At 43.6% G+C, this 22,476-nt stretch overlaps 2 protein-coding genes across 2 annotated transcripts; one reads left to right on the top strand and one right to left on the bottom strand.

The window, feature by feature from the left end:
* Window positions 1-1,442: 1,442 nt before the first annotated feature.
* LOC131684330 (cullin-5-like) lies at window positions 1,443-20,399 on the top strand. The gene is made up of 6 exons (XM_058967111.1): window positions 1,443-1,962; window positions 2,139-2,474; window positions 2,539-3,590; window positions 19,058-19,178; window positions 19,241-19,924; window positions 19,979-20,399. The coding sequence occupies exons 1-6, from the start codon at window positions 1,954-1,956 to the stop codon at window positions 20,114-20,116; spliced, it is 2,340 nt and encodes a 779-aa protein (XP_058823094.1). The 5' UTR covers window positions 1,443-1,953; the 3' UTR covers window positions 20,117-20,399.
* LOC131684331 (uncharacterized) lies at window positions 20,387-21,514 on the bottom strand. The gene is made up of 2 exons (XM_058967113.1): window positions 21,326-21,514; window positions 20,387-21,027 (listed from the first exon to the last, which is right to left on the bottom strand). Exons 1-2 carry the CDS (start codon window positions 21,418-21,420, stop codon window positions 20,421-20,423), a joined length of 702 nt encoding a protein of 233 aa, XP_058823096.1. The 5' UTR covers window positions 21,421-21,514; the 3' UTR covers window positions 20,387-20,420.
* Window positions 21,515-22,476: the final 962 nt, after the last annotated feature.

The following is a 22,476-nucleotide window of genomic DNA, read 5'->3' as shown; positions in this document are numbered from 1 at the left end:
GTTGATTCAAAAAGGCCTGATTCTTCTGCATGTAGGTAATCGATTTTAAGTGCACTGAAAAAAGTTTAACACGTTAACATCATGTGTAAATCTGTTGAATTATTTCAATCCACAAACATGAAATGCACACGGTTGCCACTTCAATATCCATTCCAGTGTGGGAAATATGGTTTTCAAATGAAATTCATGCAAACTTGGCGTGGAAAGCACATCAACATCATAAGAAATACCATTGACTAAAATTTCCAAATGAATTACACCTGAATATCACATTGTTTTGCTTATAGATTTCATTGTCAGAAGAACCGGTGAAATCAATTGTTTTAGAAATGCACTGCATGTTTTTCATGCGAAAGTTATGTGTAAAGTTCATACTTTACGACTTAATAACATGGCAACCCACTGAGACGTCCAAAAATTTGTTTCAAAATCGTTCAACACGAGTCCAACGATGGACGTTCGTTGAACGGTTATTTGGACGTTGTCCAAATTGGTCCAACGAACGTCCGTCATTGGACGATTTTGAAACCAACCGTTCTTAGAGGGAATGAATATTCAATGGATAAATATGTCGTATTCACGTGAAATTTGTTTGAATTTAATTTGAAACATCACATGAAATGCTTTTTAATTGATTTTCATGTGAAATTCAAAGGGAAATCATTTCTTTTACTTTTTAACATGAGAACGCACATGAAAGTGATGCCTAATTGCATATGGTTTTATCATGTCGATTATTTTCAGTGTGTGTAGTGCTAGAAGGTAATGCAAGTTTTCTGTGTAGTTAAAATCGGTTGTGTCACTGAAGCCATAGTGTTATGTTAAATTTTGGACGACGTCCAAATAACCGTTCAACAAACGTCCATCGTTGGACCCGTGTTGAACGGTTTTGAAACAATTTTTTGGACGTCTCAGAGGGTAGCATTTTGGCAACTGCTTCCACAGGCTGCACTTTGAATGACTCCTATTATATTTTGAACACAAACAGTATGGAGATCGTTGGATTTATTTAACGAATGATGGGCATTTCGAAACAAAGAGATGAAATAATTGGGTCATTAAGCCATATGCTGTTTTTGATTTTTTCTGATGCAAAAGAAGTTAAAACTTAGACTAACATACATAACACTATGAGGGAACTGGTGGTATAGTTACTTATGAAACGATGGGAAGAAGAACTGCAAAATTTCAGGACGATTGGTTCAGTAGATATCGGAGTTATGATGTGCATCGTATGTTTTCGAGATGTCTCCGAAGATTCACAGTCACTCGTTAAATTTTCAATGTGTTTCGAGGAAAATTTTGAAAAAATGTTGAAATATTGCATTATTGTATACCCCCTTAAGAATTTAACATCTCGTTCTTTGGGTACCTATAGTATCTTTGTCTACATACATCAAGTTTACCGTGCATACATTGTGACAGCAGTCGTCTACTGTCACTGAATTTAGAAAGTTATGAAAAAGTTTGCTCTCCGGCAAAACAGCCAGCTAGCATAAATTACATCGTGAACTGGCAATTTTTTAGTGAATTTACATAAAAATAATTTTAAACTCCTTTCGTGGTTAAAACTGTAATATATTACTGCAATGCGAGGAACTTCCAACGTCGTTGAGTGATTAATTCTTCCAGTCTAGCTAGGATTGTCAACGAAGGCTGCATCTGCATATATTTGCCCAAGATTTGCAAAGGAGACTTCGCCACCATCTGACCTCCTGTTTCATGTGTGCTTATCAAAAAGTTACATTCCTGGTTGGATGCGTTAAAGCACACTTCCTATAATGTCCCCTAGCGAATAACGCGGATAGTTTAGCAGAAAAAAAAAATATAAAAAAAAACATTCGTAAGGACGACAAAACCTTCAAGCTGCTTAATAAACTGCTTTTTTCGCGAAAGAAAGAACCAAACGGAAGCAATAAGAAAGCGATAAAAAGAAGCAAGGAAACGAAAACTATGTCGAAGGTATGTAAATATAAATATTGTGGTGACCTTAGGTCCTGGATCTATTGCATTGCTATAAAGGACGTTGGCGTATGAACGATGACAATTTAAATTGGCTAATTAGATGTATATTTCCCTTTTGTGCGAAATCGATTACGTTGTATGAAAACAATACTTATATGAGCATTTTGTTTCAGTTTTTACAATCTAATCCATCGTTTGAGGAGAAATGGCCCCAGATGCGACCTATTGTGCTAAAGCTTCTCAAACAGGAACCAGTCACGCATTCTGAGTGGCAGGATTTGTTCTACGCAATACATTTAGTGTGTCTTTGGGATGATAAAGGTCCCAGCAAAATACATGACTGCCTGCAAGAAGACATTGTAACATTCATTAAACAGGCTCAGAGTCGTGTGCTAGCACAGCGAGAGGAACAAGCTTTACTCAAAGCGTATATTGTCGAATGGCGTAAGTTTTTTACGCAAAGCAGTTACCTACCGCTTCCGTTTTGGCAGCTGGAAAATGCACTGCAGGTTAGTTTAATCATTAACGATAATTAATGTCGAATGTGTTTTAAAAATTATTCTACTTTAACAGGGTAAAAGTCAATCTTCCAGTCACAATTCCAGTAGCAGTTCGTCTAAAAAATCCAACCACTCAGATGACAGTATCGTGCGGAAGCTTATGCTGGACTCATGGAATCAAAGTATCTTTATGAACATCAAACACCGACTGCAGGACTCGGCCATGAAGCTTGTACATGCAGAGCGGAACGGAGAAGCATTTGACTCACAGTTGGTGATTGGCGTACGAGAGAGTTATGTCAATCTTTGTTCAAACACTGAGGACAAATTGGAGATATATCGTGAAAACTTTGAAGCCGCTTATTTGCAAGCAACATCAGCATTCTATCGCTTAAAAGCCAGCGAGCACCTGCAGGCCGATGGAGTGAAAAGTTTCATGGAGTATGCTGATATGAAGCTACGGGAAGAGGAAGCTCGAGCTGAACGGTACCTAGAGCCGGGCAGCAATACTGCATTAGCGCAGTGTTGTGTTACGGTACTAATTGAAGACCATTTACCAACTCTGCTGGCAGAATGTGCCACTCTGATAGAGGGTCGCGAAACTGAAAGACTTCAGCTAATGTTCCGATTACTTGACCGTGTTGCCGGTGGCGTCGATCCTATGCTTAGAGATCTGGAAAACCACATAGTGCAAGCTGGTCTGGCCGACATGGTGGCTGCCGCCGATGTCATCACGCAAGATTCGGAAAAATACGTAGAACGACTGCTAGAACTGTTTCGTCGATTCAGCAATCTGGTGAAGGAAGCCTTTAATGATGACCCACGCTTCTTAACCGCTCGGGATAAAGCATTCAAGACGGTCGTTAATGATATAACCGTCTTCAAGCTGGAACTACCGACTTCAGCAACGGCGATGGCTCGGGGAATCAAGTCGGCTACACCCGAGTCCAAGTGTCCCGAGCTACTGGCAAACTATTGCGATATGTTGCTGCGGCGGACACCATTCAGCAAGCGTTTGACGTCGGACGAAATTGAATCTCGCCTCAAGGATGTCTTACTGGTGCTCAAGTATGTAAGCAATAAGGATGTCTTCATGCGCTACCACAAGGCGCATCTTACAAGAAGGTATGTTTGAGATTATTGGCGATTCATTGTAGCATGAAACAATGCTTTAGCTTTGCCTTTTTATTGCCAATATCTATGAAGGATTGTTTGAGAGATCCCTTCTGAGTTTTACAGCTTATACATCTGATGCCAAAATAGCATCTAGCATACATATAAATCTGAAATTTCACCACTATTTCGACACTTCACAAGATTTTTGACAATTCAACGGTGGGTTTTGCCAATTAGTTTGTTTTACTCTGCTTTTGCGAACAGTAATTCCATCCGACGAATATCGTTCGTTGTTCCGATTCGTTTGATGTTGGATCGAATTGACAATTTTTTCAGATGTCGCGCCCATCCGAAAAACGTTATCTTAAAATCGTAAAACTATGAATACAGTTTGATATAAGAGAAGGGGAACAAATTTTTATGAGAAATTTAACAGCTATCGTAAAACTAAGAATACAAGTCGATATACAAGGTGGGAAAAAATAGTTTTTTTGTGACAAAAAACAGCTATCTTAAAACTAGGAATACACAATGCAAATTTAGTTTTTTTCCAACATCGGTGTTGCAGCAGTTATATCAAGGGAAAAAGAGAGTAGGCGAACATGCGGACAGGTGAACATCAAGCCTGCCACTTTCAGTCAAACGGGAAATCAGCGACATGACTTAAAGCCTCGATGTCGTGATAGCCCCTGCTCACCATGTTGCTTTGGTACAGTTATGCTGAATTATGTAAAGGTTACAATACATGGAAGAGGAAGATCGGTAACAACATATGTGTTGGGATGCATTTTTAGCAAAACCTTGTTAACCCTAGAACGTTGCACTGGGCTACAAATGTATCCCACGCCATCTTTGGAGCCGTACGAGAATTCAGCCATAATTTATCTTTTTTTTTATCTTAAAATACGTTTATTTAGGCCCAAATGCTGTAGCTTAACGAGGCCGATAATTCATTTTTTTTATATTACATGTCACATGTTAGTGGGGGAAGGGAAAGCCGTATTTAGGGGCGGCTTGCTCCCCTCTTATGTAAGTAAAGGAAAAAGGTAGGAAGTGGGATACATATTGTGTAATTGACATCGTCGTTTGCTGATTGATCATTGTGGCGGATATGCACACTTTGTTGTAGTGTTGTAGTTTCCAGCCTGTAATCGCAGGGGCGAGGGGAGGGTCGATATTTCGGATAATTATTGGCACTCTTTATCATCTGCATGTGCGGTATGTCATGATGTTCTGGATAGACGGTTATCAAGAGTGTGCACCGAAGACTCGTGAAGCAATGCCATATTGTAGATACAGGGATAGGTTGGTGAGATTCTACTGTGAATGAGAGAGGGTAAAATGTATTAAACTTGGACATCAATGGTTTTCAAAAAGATATAGATAAGAAAAATATAGGGGTGGTCACGGCTTGCCAGGACGTCCCGGACTGGCACATAGGGTGATCTACCTCGGGCCCGAAGGGAATCTATTAGTTGGGACGTGGCAACACAGTACTCTGCGCACAGCCAAACAACATGCTCGATGTCGTGATAGCCGTTCTCACAAACACAATGATTATTTTCAGCAAGCCCTACACGACGGAGATGCGCGTCGAACGAGTAATGGTTGGACATGATCCTTGACATCGTACGAATAAAGTCCCGGTTCACATCCAACCCCTTAAACCAAGCATTCGTTGATACCTTCGGGATAATGGAATGTAGCCACCGTCCCAGATGCCCATTGCTCCATGAGGTTTGCCAACTATCGAGCGTCCTCTGACGAGAGATACTGAAAAATTCGTTGAAGCAAATTGGTCTTTCGTAAGTGTCGCCTTCTAATGCGCCCACCTTGGCTAAAGAGTCCGCCTTCTCATTGCCCGCAATAGAACAATGTGACGGGACCCAAACCAAGGTAATCTGGTAAGATTTTTCAGATAAAGCACTCAGATATTCCCGTATTTTCCCCAGGAAATACGGTGAGTGCTTTCCAGGCTTCGCCGCACGGATGGCCTCAATGGAGCTGAGACTATCCGAAACGATGAAGTAATGGTCTGAGGGCAGGGTGTCAATGATCCCGAGAGTATACTGAATGGCAGCTAATTCTGCGACGTAAATTGAAGCAGGATCATTGAGTTTGAATGAGGCAGCAAGATTTTCGTTGAAGATACCGAAGCCTGTGGACCCGTCGAGAATTGATCCGTCAGTGTAGAACATTTTGGCGCAGTCGACTTGATGGTATTTGTTATAGAAAATATTTGGGACCACTTGTGGGCGAATATGATCCGGAATTCCACAAATCTCTTCCTTCATGGATGTATCGAAAAATACAGTTGGATCAGAAGTATCTAAGACATGAGCACGGTTGACGTTATATGTACATGAATTGATGTTCTGTGCCATGTAATCGAAGTACAAGGACATGAATCGGGTCTGAGCATTAAGCTCGACAAGCCTTTCGCAATTTGCAATCACCAATGGGTTCAGAATATCGCATCGAATGAGCAATCGATATGAGAGGTCCCAGAATCGATTTTTCAGCGGAAGAACGCCCGCCAGCACTTCGAGACTCATCGTATGGGTCGAGTGCATGCAACCCAAGGCAATACGCAAGCAACGATACTGGATTCGCTCCAGTTTGATGAAGTGTATGTTCGCAGCGGAGCGAAAGCAGAAACATCCGTACTCCAACACTGATAATATCGTTGTTTGGTACAACCTGATTAGGTCTCCTGGATGGGCACCCCACCATGTTCCAGTTATTGTACGGAAAAAGTTGATCCTTTGTTGGCACTTCTGTTTCAGATACCTAATGTGACATCCCCAGGTACCTTTAGAGTCGAACCATACCCCGAGATATTTGAATGTTGAAGCTTGAGCAATAGTTTGATTCATTAATTGAAGCTGTAGTTGCGCTGGTTCACGCTTTCTAGAAAATACGACTAGCTCAGTTTTCTCCGTGGAGAACTCGATACCCAGTTGGAGAGCCCAAGCAGACAAATTGTCCAAGGTATTTTGCAGTGGTCCTTGCAAGTCGACGGCTTTAGGACCTGTAATAGAGACCACACCGTCATCTGCAAGCTGCCTTAGCGTGCAGGAATTGACAAGACATTCGTCAATGTCATTCACGTAAAAATTGTAGAGGAGAGGGCTTAGACATGAGCCCTGGGGAAGGCCCATGTAGCTAAATCGTGATGTCGATAAATCGCCATGCGAGAAATGCATTTGTTTTTCAGACAACAGGTTTAGCAAAAAGTTATTTAAAATTGGCGAAAGACCATGCTGGTGCAACTTCTCATAAAGAATGTTGATCGAAACTGAATCGAAAGCCCCCTTAATATCCAAGAATACTGATGCCATCTGCTCTTTGTTAGCATATGCCATTTGAATTTCTGTTGAGAGCAACGCAAGGCAATCGTTCGTCCCTTTGCCTTTGCGGAAGCCAAATTGTGTATCTGACAGTAAGCCATTTGTTTCGACCCAATTGTCGAGCCGAAACAGGATCATTTTCTCGAACAACTTCCGGATACAGGACAGCATTGCAATCGGACGATACGAATTGTGGTCGGAGGCTGGTTTTCCTGGTTTTTGGATGGCGATGACCCTCACCTGTCTCCAGTCATGTGGGACAATGTTACCCTCAAGAAACCTATTAAATAAATTCAACAAGCGTCTTTTGGCAGAGTCTGGCAGATTCTTCAATAAGTTGAATTTAATTCTATCTGGCCCCGGGGCTTTATTGTTACATGATAAGAGAGCTAGTGAGAACTCCACCATCGTAAACGGTGTTTCGTTCGCGGTATTGTAAGGCGACGCGGCGCGGTAGATTTTCTGTGCCGGGGCGGAATCCGGACAAACCTTCTTGGCGAAATCGAATATCCAACGGTTTGAATATTCCACGCTCTCGTTAGTACTGTTCCGGTTTCGCATACGTCGGGCCGTGCCCCAAAGAGTGCTCATCGATGTTTCTCTTGTTAACCCGTCGACAAACCGGCGCCAGTAACTGCGTTTCTTAGCTTTCATTAAATTTTTCATTCGCTTTTCTAATATCGCGTACACTCGATAACTAGCAACTAACCCGTCGTTCCGGAAAGTTTTATACGCGGCAGCTTTCTCCGCGTACACGTCTGAGCACTCTTTGTCCCACCACGGGTTGGGAGAACGTTTTTGGGTGTTCACGTCGGGTACTCGTTTCGTCTGAGTTTGAATCGCGCTATCGAGAATCGAGTTGGACAAAAACTTATATTCTTCCTCCGGGGGAAGTACCTGTGTTGAATCGATAGTTTTGGATATCTCAGCAGCGTAGCTCTTCCAATCAATGTTTCGTGTGAGGTCATAGGGAACATTGATTGGTGCCGATGGTCTTGAACCAGTGGTGATTGCAATTACAATTGGTAAGTGGTCACTACCGTGGGGATCAGATATTACCTTCCACTTGCAATCTAACCGTAGTGATGTCGAGCATAAAGATATGTCCAGTGCACTTGCTTGCGCAGGTGGTCTAGGAATCCGTGTCATTTCCCCTGTGTTCAGAATTGTCATATTGAAGTTGTCACAAAGGTCTTGAATTGTCGAAGATCGATTATCGTCGTATAGACAGCCCCACCCCGTACCGTGAGAGTTAAAGTCTCCAAGAAGCAGGCGGGGCGAGGGAAGGTGTTCAATCACGTTGGAGAATCTTCGATATCCCATCATGGCCCTAGGAGGAATGTAAATAGAAGCAATGCAAAGATCTTTGCCTTTGATTGTTGTTTGACAAGCGACAACTTCAATGCCTGGCGTCGAAGGGAGGTTGATTCGATTGAAGGAGTAGCACTTTTTGATCCCTAAAAGTACCCCCCCATATGAGTCTTCTCGATCCAAGCGGATAATGTTAAAATCGTGGAAGTTGAGGTTTATATTAGAAGTTAGCCATGTTTCACATAGGGAAAATGCATCACAATGATTGTAATTTAGCAAGTGTTTTAATGAATCAATTTTGGGGATAATACTTCTGCAGTTCCACTGTAAAACAGTGATCAGATCCCTGATTCCGTCTAATAAGTTAGCCATCGAAGGATACGATCGCTGTAAGGAGGGGCCATTGTTCAGTCAACTGTTTTAAAAATGTTCTTACTGTTGGTAGAATAGCAACCAGCAAGCTTTTCATAGGATCGGTAATGTTGAAAGCTGTGAATATCCAGTCCACAATGTCAGAAAATTTAAGGAATCCCGTTTTAGGTTGAGTTTCTGACTGTAAAATTGGAGCACTTGGGATTTTTGGTGCCCCGGGGAGTGCTGGGAACTCCTGGTTGTATCTCAATTTCCCAAAACCAGGAGGTATTATCTTCGGATTTGTACCAGCACTTCCAGTTGATGAATTATTTTTATTTTGTACCCTTGTTTGGGACAACCTAGGACCCTTACGAGGAAGTTCAGGTGAGTTTTGATTAGGTCTTTTCCTAGAGTTTCCAAGCGGAGCCAAAGAATGCCCCTCGCAAGGGTCGTTAGAGGCGTTATCGTCAGTTGGCAAGAGAGCGAATGGGTTTTCGGAGATAAGTGGAACAGCTCTTTTAAGCATTTCTGCGTAAGAGCGTCTGGAGCGATCTTTGGCGGATCGCTTCAGTTTATCCGCGCGAAGTTTGTACGTTGGGCATGTCAAAAGTGCATGCGGATTCTCCCCACAGTAAACACACTTCTCAGCGGGGCTACTGCAAGTATCATCCGCATGGCGTTCCCCACATTTACCGCACCGTTGCTTGTTGCTACAGTAGGTGGCCGTGTGACCTAGCTGCTTGCAATTGGAACAATTCATGACCCGCGGTACAAACAGGCGTACAGGTAGACGAGCTCCTCCCACTTCAACGTAGCTCGGAAGTGCAGATCCGGCGAAGGTTACGCGAAACGAGTCTGATGGATAGTAATTACCATCTTCGATGGACTTTGAGTGCAATTGCTTGCACTCCAAAATCTTAACTGATTGAAGGTTAGGGTCCTTAAAGCGGCCAGCCCCATCATTCATCAGATCATCGACAGTTAGACCCGCATCACTTACCACACCGTCGATCTCCACATCACGAGAAGGGATGTAGACGCGATACTCCAGCGTAAAGAGGCTATTGCTAACGATATCATTGGCCTGTTTCAAGTCAGTAACGACTACGCGCAGTTTATCTGACTGAACCTTTTTAATCTAGGTTACGGCCGAGTAACGTTTTGTCAGCTCCCGTGCAACAGTTATGCTGTTTAACGGTTTATTTTTGGGCCGAAAGTATACCACCCAAGGACCAGCGGATCCATCCTGGTAAACCTTGACTCGGGGGGGGCTGTGAGACATTGGGGGAAAGTGGGGGAAGTGGATCGACCATAACATTATCTGTCTCAGTATCAGATATACGTTCTACTTCTTCATAATATTCCTCTTCGGAGGGTGATCCTTCTGTTTGTTCCATTTTGTTGCGGGAGCAACACGCTCGACCGCACTGTTTAACTTAAATCAAAATAAAAAATCAAAAGTAATAAAAAGAAAAAAAAAATCGATAAGAAAAGTAAAAAACGAAACACTTCACCAGTTGGTTCCTGACGAGCTGGTAGGTGGATTGATCCTTCGTTTGTTTTATCCGTCACCCGCGTGACCTTCACACAGTAGAGCTGATATAGCTCGTCTAAACAAAGCCGTCTTTCAGGCAAGAAAAATGTTTAGTAACGCACTTCACTGCACTACTTTAACTGATATCGCAGGTAACAATTATCACTCGCGGGACTGTTTATTAGTAATGCTTTACTGCAGCCTCTGCCACAGCAAGCACCTTCGTACCACCGAAAAAACTAAACCACACCGGAGAGAACAAAAAGCACTTGTTTCCCGGTACAAAGTTGGGTTACGAATGAGCCATAATTTAATTTAGAGCTCATAACAAGAGTAGGAAAAGGTGATCAAATCAGTTTGTTTTTGGCCTTCGTGGAAACGGGACTGCACTACGGCATCATGAGCTCGTCCATCACGGCCTACGACGACCTAGGCTGCATGTCCTCGGATCCACGCGTTTCGTATCTTCTCCTGCACGAGGATCATCAAATCTACCTCGTCATCATCGCCTAAATTGATCTACCATTGGTCGTTCAGTTCCTTGGATGATGAAAAAGTACAACAATCCTGCCGGATCGAATGGGCTCATTACTAATCGCAATGCCTGGCGTTGGATGCTCCACACCTACCGCTAGCGTCGTTGTAACCGTGAAGGCATCGTCGATCGGCTTCCAGTACATCTCGAGCACACATTCAGTGAGCAGTTCTTGTCCAGCTGGGACTACTGCTCAGTGACTGGGGCGCTCTCCCTGACCCGTCTGAAAACCTCGGAGTTTAAAAGCCAGCTCCGCAGATGGAATCCACCGAGATAGTGAACCAGTTTGACTTAGTGTTCCAGCTACACCACTTCGTCAACATCGTCAGCACTGTTCAAGTAGTCATCCATGCAATGCTTCCTGATAATTGCATCGGTTGCAGCTGGGTACTCTTTTAAATGCTCTTTTGCATTCAAACTTTTCACGAATTGGACTCAATACGGCGAACACGTGCAAACGTAGTGAAGTCTATCAAATACACACGGGGGGCTTGTGTCGGATCATCACGCCAAAGCAGTCGCTGCACATGTCGATCTTCTCACCCAATCTGAATCTGGTAAAACATCTCCTTCAGAGCGGCCCCCTTCTCTCGAAATCCATATAGGACGTTGAGCACCATTTATCCACTCTAACCGCAGCATCGCAGAAGATACGAACTTTGAAAAGCTTCTTGGGATTGATTATCACTCCTGAAGGCAAGTACCACGTACGCCGTGGATCCGAATTGCCGAGCTTCTTCCGGCTCGCTTTGTGTATGTACCCTTTCGCTTGATATTCAGAAAACAGTCTCCTCACACTTTTGCCGATGAATGAATCGTTCTGCAAACGTCTCTTCAAGTGCTGCAGTTGTCGAACTGCAATCTGGTAGATATCCGGGAACTCGGAATAAACATACTTCCAGAGAAGCCCTGTCTCGAATTGCTGTCCGACCCGCTTAGAGATTTCAATCAGAATCCGATTTGAGCGTTGAATTTCCGCAGACTCAGAATGGGCGACTTGTATTATACCCATGCTTTCGACTGAGAAAAACTGCTCCACTAGCTCGTGTAGCGTCTTTTCAGTCTCCTGGTACGTGCATATATGGAAACTATGAACTATATCTACTGACTTTCGCAGGCTAGATCCGTAAACCTTCCATCCAGAACGTGAATTTGCTGCAATCGGTTTTCCCGACTGGCCATCTTGTAGCTTGAGTGTCGACGTAACGTGGGCTTAAAGTTAATGCCATATCAACATTAGAATAGGGCTAATAAGATTTGTAAACAAACTTTTGTTTTGCTGATTTCTCTTAATTTGTTATATTTTCAACCCAGAAGACATTTGAAATTGATTCTACCAAGGGTAAAGATGTTGATTCATGTATATCCTTCATGAAATTCGAATCGACAGCGAAGTAATGAGCAAAATAAGTTTGTTTATAAAAATCTCATTAGCCCTTTTGAAGAATTGATATTGAATGCTTCCGACGAGGATACGAGGTACCACTTGATCGTAAACATCGACCGGTAGGTCCTTCCGGTACGGAATCGCTTCTACGCGCTACGCCTACCGCAATGACTGTCGTGGTAAGTCCAGTTTGATAACGGTGCGCACGTCCAACAAAGAATGTCTGGATGCCCCTGACATTCGCCGTCCACTGAAGACACAATGGTAGTGTTTTTTCAGCAACACCTAGTTGCTTCACCACCTCTTCATCGACCAGGGTTTTCTCCATCATCCAATAAGGCGTACACAGACACGGAACGATTATTCCCGAACAGCGTCGCAGGAATGATTCGAATCTGCGTCGTCTTCCCAGTGATGATTGGTAGCAACTTTGGACCGGTTCTTGTTTTGTCACGCTCATCTCCGTCTGATTGATTCCAATCGGCTTGCTGCTCCTTTTTTCTTGCTTGTCGTCGACAATGAACAGTTTATTATGACTCTGGTCCTACTTTGAATGCAGCATCGGATGATAGCTCCGCCTATGTTGCATTGTTTGCGAATATTCCATTTGCCCCAAGACAAAGTCGACTCAAACTGAGTTATTGGATTAACTTTTAGCGGTCGCCGATGGTTTTGTTACGAGCCTCAAGCTTTCACTCGATGCTGCGGGTCCTTGCAAACGAAACAGCACTGTCTTCTCGGCTGGTTCCGCTGGTGGTGAATCCTCAGTCACGTGAGCTCCGCAGAAGTTCTTATCCTTGCTATACCTCTCCTTCGTCAGCCGCTACTGTTGTCTTGGATCATACTGTAACGTAACGTCAGAGGTCGCTCGTACCAATGTCTGCATGTACTGGGCTAATGAACGAATGTTTACTTCTCCGTTGTTTGTATAGAAACTAGTCCAGCTTCATGTGCGCTGGAAGCTTCTCTACCAACTCGAACAAAAGCATCGGGTTGTTGAGATGCGCTCCATTTCTTACAGCTTCCAAAGAGACGCTGAGATTCTGCACCGCCATACTATTAGCGTGTCGAGTCTATCCTGCTTCGGCGCTGAAACTTGACGAATTTTCTGCAGCAATGCGTTAATTAGCTGGTTCGGCCTCCCTACATGTGGTATTTAGGTGGAACAGTCCCGTTGCGAACCTAACCTCAACCGCGCGCTATGTTTACGGTTACTATATGACACAACCCACGGCCTTCTGCAATCCTGTTTTAGTTTCAGGATTAATGCTTGGGAACATAAATCCCCAAATGGCAATCGAAAAGATTCTTAGACTATGGAGGTGGTACCGTTACCTTCAAATTACCCAAGAGACCAAATATGGAATTGTTATCTGGTCAAAATATTCCTATATGAAACGGGAAGTCCTGCGAGTCCTGATGTCCATCTTCGATCCGGTTGCTTTTCTTGCCAACGTACTAATGTATTGAAAAGTTCATCTACAGGAGATACAGCGTGCAGACACGGTATGAGATTAGCCAATAGCTGAAGAGCAATTCGTGAAATGGCATACGTGGCTTGTCGTTTTGATAGAGGTGGACTGTCTCTAGGCCGAGGTGCTATCATATCGAAACTTCATCAATCCAATTAAACAAGCTGCAACTCCATAGCTTCGTGGACGCGAGGGAAAATGGATTTGCGGCTATTTTCGATATGAAGAGTAAGGAGTAGTTGAGTGTGCATTCGTGGCTGCAAACGAGGGTTCATTCGTTGCACTCAAGAAACGTACTCTGCTGGTTAAATTCGGATCACTGTCGCTCTAGCCAGTTCATCGCGTTTCATGTGGGAGAAATTCTAGAGAATGGCACTTATCAACGCAGATGAATGTGACAGACGAAAATATTAAGTGGCAAAAATTGTCAGATCGTTCGCCGTCCAGTAGATGGTTCCACGGTTCGTTGTTTATATGGATGCGCGAGCACGAATGGACGGACCTACGAGGCATGTAAAACTGAGACACGCAACTAACACTTCCAATAGACCACCATGTCTACACTTATCGTGCGCTCGGTACACGATCGATATCACCACCTCAACCATGAGATCGTCGTGACCGAGCTTAGATCAAAATATCTGATCCCCAGATTGCGTAGACTATACAATAAGATCCGTAAGGGGGAGAAGGGGGGTCAGGATAAACTCCGCCGCCGGGAAACTCTACTTCAAAGTAGACTTGATCCACCACCGGAGAGCAGTTAATAGTACTCGACACAGCACTGGGTTCGATCATCGTGGTGCCAGCGAACCAGACGCTAGGCTCTACCGGAATCGCCGGAACGACCTCGACACCCTACCGGGTAACTCGTGAGTAGGCTAGATTCATCGCCGCGGCCTAGTTGGAGCAGATCACGTTGAAAAACCAGCAGCAAGTCGTTCAACAGAACAATAACCTCAACGATGAAGCAGCAGAGGACGGAGACGGTATGGCAATGGATCTTGGATCACGCACAACAGACTCCTGATCTCCAATAAGTCAAGGAGAAGATCGGTCGACTGAAAAACAACAAAGCTGCCGGTGTAGATCACCTACCCAGCGAGCTATTAAAATACGGTAGTGAAACAGTGGCTAGAGCACTGCACTGGGTGAACGCCAAAATTTGGGAGGAGGAGATTCTTCCGGAGGAGTGGATGGAGGGTGTCCTTTGCCCAATCTACAAAAAGGGTGACAAGTTGGATTGCTGCAACTACCGCGCGATCACACTACTTAGCGCCGCCTACAAGATCCTCTCCCAAATTCTTTGCCGCCGATTGTCACCATTTGCAAGGGAGTTTGTAGGGCACTACCAAGCGGGATTTATGGGCTCCCGAGCCACCACGGACCAAATATTCGCGATTCGGCAGCTTCTGCAGAAGTGCCGCGAATACAGCGTGCCCACACATCATTTGTTCATCGATTTCAAATCGGAATATGACACAATCGATCAAGATCAGCTATGGCAGATAATGCACGAGTACGGTTTTCCGGATAAGCTAGCACGATTAGTCAAAGTGACGATGTGATGTGCGTTGTTCGAGTATCAGGGACACTCTCGAGTCCCTTTGAATCTCGAAGAGGGTTACGGCAAGATGATTGGCTATCTATCTATCTATTAGAAGGTGTAATAAGGAGAGCGGTGATAGACACGAGTGGCACGATCTTCAGGAAGTCCGTCAAGCTTCTTGGCTTCGCCGACGACATTGAAATAATGGCGATGTCGGAAACGTACATCAGACTGAAAGCTGAAGCCAGCAGGATTGGACTTGCCATCAACGTTTCGAAGAGCGGAAGAGGTTCTAGAGACGACAATGTGAACCTCTCACACCGAGTTCGGATTGACGGTGACGAAATGGTCGACGAATTCGTGTATTTGCGCTCACTGGTAACCGCCAACAATGATACCAGCAGAGAAATTCAGAGACGGATATTGGCGGGAAATCGTGCCTACTTTGGACTCCGGAGGACTCTCCGGTCGAACAAAATTCGCCACCGCACGAGGTTGATTATATACAAGACGCTGATTAGACCGGTGGTCCTCTACGGCCACGATACCTGGACTATGCTCGTAGAGGACCCTTCGAAGACTGCGAGGCTGGCGACAAGCAGCAATGGACCGAGTGGAGTGGAGATCATAAGGCTCTAGCCTGAACGGTAAGTAAGTAAGAGTCGTTGATGTGCCAGTGAACCGGAAGTTATGCTCCACCCGAAATCGCTGGACAGGACTCGTCACCTACAGGCTGGCCCGTTGAGAAGGCTAGAACATCTACCGGGGACTAGATCGAGTAGATCGGGGAGCTCAATGGCTCACGACATCAAGCATCGGTATCGGGATAAGTTCACCGCCGAAGAATTCACAGTAGGGTAGCTTCTAATTAGGTGGAAGCAAATTGGCTCACTAAATATACCTCGGTACCGAAAGAAATTTCGTCGCTGATTCGAGAAGATCTCGATAAAACTGGGAACTAAATGGCTCAAGTAAGCGGGTATTGATATTAGGAGAAATTCCTCCGTTGGAGAACTCTCAGTGATTTCACCGCCAAGGACTATCCGAGTAGATCGTAATAAGACTGGGAGCTGAATGATTCACGGAAAAAGAAGCGAAACAGCTCAGAAAATCAGCAGTAAACGGCACACTGAGACGAGCACTAAAAGGCGACGTAATAGATGAAGACCAAAAGCAAGAGAAGAATCGACAGCTAAATGGCTCAAAGGTTTCATTCAAAGAATCTATTTCATGGATCAAATGAGGCTCAGAGATAGCTGCGGAAAACTCTTGAGCAAAGAAAAAGTGCGAAGAAAGCGCAACGCCAACTTGCTACCAGTTAGATGGTGTATCAACTAACACCAAATTGGCGTCAGTTACCATTAAATCCAAACAGTTCACACAGCTCATCTGTTCATCTATTCAAGTGAGGGGTTTTTGAAGCAGGCCCAACCGTCTCGCTGACTACACCATGGATTTTAACTGCCCGGGACGGCACGTATATATGATATTGCTGCGTCAGATGCTTGCAGCAAGCAATCTTATTGTCTGCTCGAGGTTATTTGCGACAACTTTCATTTTGTAATAATTCAATTTTTTTGGTCTTTTGGCTTAAGTGCCAATACCTTATTTAGGACTGGTGGTATCCAACGGAGTCTCAAAGGTTGCGAGTTCGAGTCTCTCGCCTCTGGGTGGGGAATTTTTTTCACATGATTGCTTAGCTTCACTCACCATTTCCGATCGTTTTTCCCCGTTGGATACAACCAGTCCTAAATAAGGTATTGGCACTTAAGCCAAAAGACCAAAAAAATTGAATTATTAGTTTAATTCGAACGGGCAGGTTCGCTCCCGTCATACCTCTGTTCACTGGGCAAGGGACCAGAAATCGACAGTCTTCATTAGCTCTGTCACCCACCGAATTACGATGGGTAATGAACTAAAAATTAGACATCAGACGATTATAAAAACCCGGGCCTTGGTATCTAGCGGGGAAATTAAATAGATCAATGTGTTGGGATGATCAGCTGCCGTTGTGTGTGATTCCTCGCTTTGCAGGCAGGGTACGATCACCGTCGCCAGTGGGATAATCATATGCAGGCATGGGAAAAATCATTTCACGAAACGATCAATTTGAAATCATCCACCAACATGCTCTTACTGTGAAACCCGATCTCGGCAACCCTTCTTGTGCAGAGTTACGCGTTCATGCGAAAGCGAGAAGCAAAATACAAAACTGAAAAAAAGTGACAGCGCCCGGCTATGATTCATTCTCCATCGCACACGTAGTGTTTTGAATGAAAGCAGAAAGGATCGCAAATGAATGCATTCTATCATTCACAAAGATTCGTTTCAAAACATTCACCGGATCGTTCTAATAAAAAAAACTTGCCGTTCTTGTTTATAGACCTATGAAATATTCACTTGGTGATCTCTTATTGTTGAGTAAGTAGTTTGCAATGTGCTGGTGAAAAAAATAACTTCTTAAAACGATTCCGTGCATATCACAATATCAATTTCAAGTGGATTGTAGTGCAATCTACTTCTCAACATTGATTATAGTGTACATTTGCACTATAAAGTTGACCTAACCCAACCAGAGAATACAATGTCACATTCATTTGTGAACTATAAGTTGATTCACTTGTGAATGTTTACAGTACAATCTTCCGATTCAATCCGCGAATGAAGAACACGATCTTCTTCATTCAACATAGTACGTGTCATTATTTTACCTAGCTCACATCTTCGGAAGTTCATTTCTACCTACGTTCAGTTGTGTTCTTTTGGAGAGTTTTAGTCGGATCGTGAATGAACGACTAGCTGCTGTCAAAGCAATGAACGGATTCGCCAAGAATCATGCGAATGAATGATAATTCCCATCCCTGATCATATGTTCTTTCTGGGATGTCACCATACCCAGGGATAGCATAAGGGTTAGTGCATTGGGCCGGAGTCTCAAAGGTTGCGAGTTCGAGTCTCTCGCCTCTGGGTGGGGAATTTTTTTTCACATGATTGCTTAGCTTCACTCACCATTTCCGATCGTTTTTCCCCGTTGGATACCACCAGTCCTTTCATTTTGTTGTCTGGGTCGAATAGCTCACCGAGAATTCACCGAGCTGACTTGAGTGGGTACTGCTTTATGCAATGTCATGGGGTTATTTACAAGGTCTGGGGACAACCTGCCATCTACGATCATGTCTGTGTCATGTCCGATGGGGTGTGTCCTTCATTATTTGCGATTTTATGCGATCAGCACATGTTGAATTCAGAATATGTTCCACGCTAAGGGCACTGAGAAAAAAATTGAAGACCAAACAAAGGGAGAAATTGGGAAAATAATTCAACGCAAAGTATTATCTTTTAACGATCGAAGCTCTCAGAACTTTTAAGTTAGTATTTTTAGGATGTATGAATCGTATATATTCAAATGCGGTTATTGTACTGTTGAAACATATCTATAATAGTTTTTAAGGCTCAAATGAGTGATCAGATGTATTAAAATAGTTGCTTTGGGTATTTCCAAAACATATTAGGTTATCTCCACATCCCTCATCAGTCCTAAAAGCGCTTTGCTCATTATTATATTCCTGCTTTTGATCAAATGTGAAACACGAATAATTTATTTTGCCTTATTTGAAATATGAGCTGCTCTTTCTAATTTTTTGGCAATCTGTATTTCATTGAATCGCCGAATAGTGTAGAGAAACGAATGATTGGCCGACTAGACGACTAGTTTGCTATGACTATTTGTTATTTCGGTCAATGTCTCCTGGTCGAAGGTCTGTATGCCAGCCATAAATTTTGTATTCATACAAGTATTACAATGATACTAAAACAAGACAAGCCTCAACAAAAGCGAAAAAAGTTAGTTGGAAGACATGTTCTTCATGTCGCAAACATTTTCAATTTTATTTGACGATAACAAAAAATATGTGGAATTTAATATATTTAGATCATTAAATACACCTGATGAAAACAAGTTTTACATTAAAAACCGTTTTTCAGATTGATTTTAGATTCTAGTGCTGATAGCGAAAAAGAAGAAGACATGGTCGAATGGCTCCGAGAGGTCGGTATGCCCGCCGACTACGTCAACAAGCTAGCTCGAATGTTCCAAGATATTAAGGTAAACGGTTGGTTTTATTACCGTCAAGCTGACCAATAACTCATTCATGCCCTCATTCTCAGGTTAGTGAAGATCTGAATACTCAGTTTCGGGCTCAGACCACCCGCCACGATGCCATCAACATTAAGATCCTCAACGCCGGTGCCTGGGCACGGGGATCCGAACGCGTGTCAGTTAGCTTACCGCTCGAGCTCGAAGACTACATCCCCGAGGTGGAGGATTTCTACAAGAAGAAACATTCTGGCCGTAAGCTGCTGTGGTACCATCATATGAGCAACGGAACGATAACTTTCGCCAACAACTCGGGCCGGTTCGATCTGGACGTAACTACATTCCAGATGGCTGTCCTTTTCGCCTGGAACCAGCGTCCCAACGAGAAGGTTTCGTATGAAAATCTTCGCCTAGCGACAGAACTACCGGACCCAGAGCTTCGGAGGACTCTCTGGTCGTTAGTGGCATTCCCGAAACTCAAGCGTCAATTGCTGCTGCATGATCCAGTGGTTGCGAATCCTAAAGATTTCGCCGAGAACACCCTATTCTGGATCAACCAGGAGTTCGCATTGATTAAAAATGGAAAACCCCAGCGGCGTGGCAAGGTCAATTTGGTTGGTCGTTTACAGCTGAGCACAGAGCGATCCCAGCAGGAAGACAATCAATCGATCGTACAGCTGCGAATACTTCGCACCCAAGAAGCCATCATCAAGATCATGAAGATGCGAAAACGACTGAGCAATGCGGCACTTCAGGTGGGTTTCGTATACCATTGCGCCGCACTAATATTTAACGAAATGTTTTTTTAGGCCGAACTGGTGGACATTCTCAAGAACATGTTCCTACCGTCAAAGAAAATGATCAAAGAACAGTTGGAATGGCTGATAGAGCACAAGTATATGCGGCGGGACGATGACGACATCAATACCTTTATCTATATGGCATAACGTGGTAACTGGATCGTTACTAATCTACCAGCCATAACGCACGTCTTTCGAACGGTTGCTTTTGAGGTGCGATTAATGAACACAGGAGATTAAATTTTTTTAGCTGTTTAGACCAAGCGCTGCTCACAATGAGCAGACCTGTATTCCAAGGCATAAGTGGAAGACGAGAGCTAAAGAATTGATTACAACCCGTGGTTTAATTGTTGATAATTAAAAAAAACTGAAATTGGAATTAAGCTTGTGATGGAAAACGTAAAATAAAAAAAAATGTTTTAAGAACCAATGACCATACTGTTCGCTTTATTTACACATACAGGTTCGAGCCATCCACGAACTTAAGCTGATAACTCAGATCGCAATCAACAGACAGAGAGTTGAGCAATCTCAGAATCGGTTTGGTAGAAACCGAATCCAAAACCGACGAATCCAAATAGCACACATATGCAGATGCTTCCAGGTCCTTAAACTTTCTGTAACTGAGTGCACCTGCCGAAATTCCAGCAATAACGTTTGGCGCTTCCAGTTCTGGGATTGTTTTAACTTGTCCATTGATTGCTCGAATAAAGCATGCTTCTTCCGTCTCGCGGGAACTGGTTCCTTTGTGCATTACACTTGGTTGGAACGAAATAGCAGCAACTTGCTCGGCAGATCCGAGCCAGTGCACCAGTTTTTCAGTTATACGACCAAAGTTATTAAGATCCTTTTCTTCGGACAGACAAATCAATGTAGCTTTATCGGGGTTGTAGTAAATGCTGGTGGATCCATTGTTCAACCGACAGATTGGCGATCGACCCTTCAAGACAGCTGTTCCAACAAAACTAGATATCGCTTGACCTTCCAAAATCAGCAGCAATTTTACGTTGTCGATCTTTTGTTCGGTGTTGTCCTCATTTAACCAGTCCCATTCGTATCTAGAGTGTGAAATGAGTTTTGAAAAACGACATGCATTATTCAATTTTTTGAGGATTTATAAGCAACGATGTTTTATCCGGGCGACTGTTATTTGGCATAATGATGGGAATCTATTAGTATATCAAAGGCCCTTCATTCTTTTAATAATTACTGCAATAGTCCCTTGTTTTTTTTAATATTGGTCTTTTCGACTGGTATTGATCCACATCGCCAGGATCGCTACTTCGTTCGGGTTATGATATACCAAGCTTACAAATAGGTACCGAGTATTTGCTGTTTGTGCATAACAGAACTCACAATAGCAAAGGTGCAGCACCATCCTCGCTTTCATCGTAATCATCCCAGAATGCTCGCGTTGAAGGCTCAATAATTTCACCAAATTCAACACTCATTACTGTTTATTTGTTCAATATTAATTTCAAATTCAAAGTAAAAAATTAACCGATTTCGCTTCCGAACTCTGTAAACAAACAAAATGCAAGTCGCTGTGGGTGACAGCCTGACATCAGCTCACCGACCCGTGTTGCCATTTTGTATCAATATGTAAGAATTTTTTTTATTCTGTGCTAAAATACCCGGATCATAACAGTTTTTGCAACCGGCCGAGACGGTTGTGCCTCCAGGTGGAAGGTTTTGTTCTCGAGAGAGTGACGGAGTGCGAGACGCTGTATGCGTTTTTGTGGGAGAGAGAGAGAGAGACCAGTTTGTTAAGTGTGAGTCGACAGTTGATACGTCGGAGGCGTGGTCAACGGCATCCTCGGTGTTTTGACAGCAACCCGCGGGTAGACGAATTTGCCTACCGCGGTGGCAGAAATCGACAGTGATCGTGCCTGTACACACAGAAAAAATATATTGTATTGGTGTCGTCGGGCAATTCTAATCGACGAGAGGGGAAGCGTCACAGGTAGACCCATACGCTCTATTTGTCTACCGCAGAAGTGGTACGACGAATAAAGAAAACAAGTGGCACCGAAAAGTGCCGCATCGACAGTGGGATTTTCGCAGCAAGCCACAGGTAGCCACATTTGTTTACCGCGGCGGTGGAAACGGAGAGAGCGCGCTTGTGGTGGTGATACCGACGAGCAGCTTAACCGGAGAGAGTTTTGAAGTGTTGCAGGTAGGCCTATTTCTCTACTGAAGAAGCAACGCGACGAAGAAGGACAGCAAGTGTCACATTGTCAAACAACGGGCACCGAGTTTACAACGTAACACATGAGGTGTGTTCTACAGGTATAACAGGTATATTTTTCATTCCTTTTTGTGATAGTTTTTCTTGCTAGGTAAAATGGATGAAGAGATGGGAGAACGAGCAACAGACCCTCCCCCTAAGCCTTATGCTGAAAATGTAAATCCGACTACAATTAAAATTTACCCAGAGTCGTCAACGGGACCATGGATTGTATTTATTAGGCGTAAAGTAAAGGCGCTAAATATTCAAATTTCTAAAG

This window comes from Topomyia yanbarensis, chromosome 2 (genome assembly GCF_030247195.1).
Source record: "Topomyia yanbarensis strain Yona2022 chromosome 2, ASM3024719v1, whole genome shotgun sequence".
NCBI lineage: Eukaryota > Metazoa > Arthropoda > Insecta > Diptera > Culicidae > Topomyia > Topomyia yanbarensis.
This window is presented reverse-complemented; position numbering and strand designations above follow the sequence as displayed.

Excerpts from the sequence above, each read along its gene's own strand:
- LOC131684330 (XM_058967111.1), top strand. Across the intron at positions 2,475-2,538 it reads AGCTGGAAAATGCACTGCAG|GGTAAAAGTCAATCTTCCAG; the intron begins GTTAGTTTAATC and ends CTACTTTAACAG. Across the intron at positions 19,179-19,240 it reads GAATGTTCCAAGATATTAAG|GTTAGTGAAGATCTGAATAC; the intron begins GTAAACGGTTGG and ends CCTCATTCTCAG.
- LOC131684331 (XM_058967113.1), bottom strand. The coding sequence starts at position 21,420 with ATGAGTGTTGAATTTGGTGAAATTATTGAGCCTTCAACGCGAGCATTC. Across the intron at positions 21,028-21,325 it reads GGTGCTGCACCTTTGCTATT|ATACGAATGGGACTGGTTAA; the intron begins GTGAGTTCTGTT and ends TTCACACTCTAG.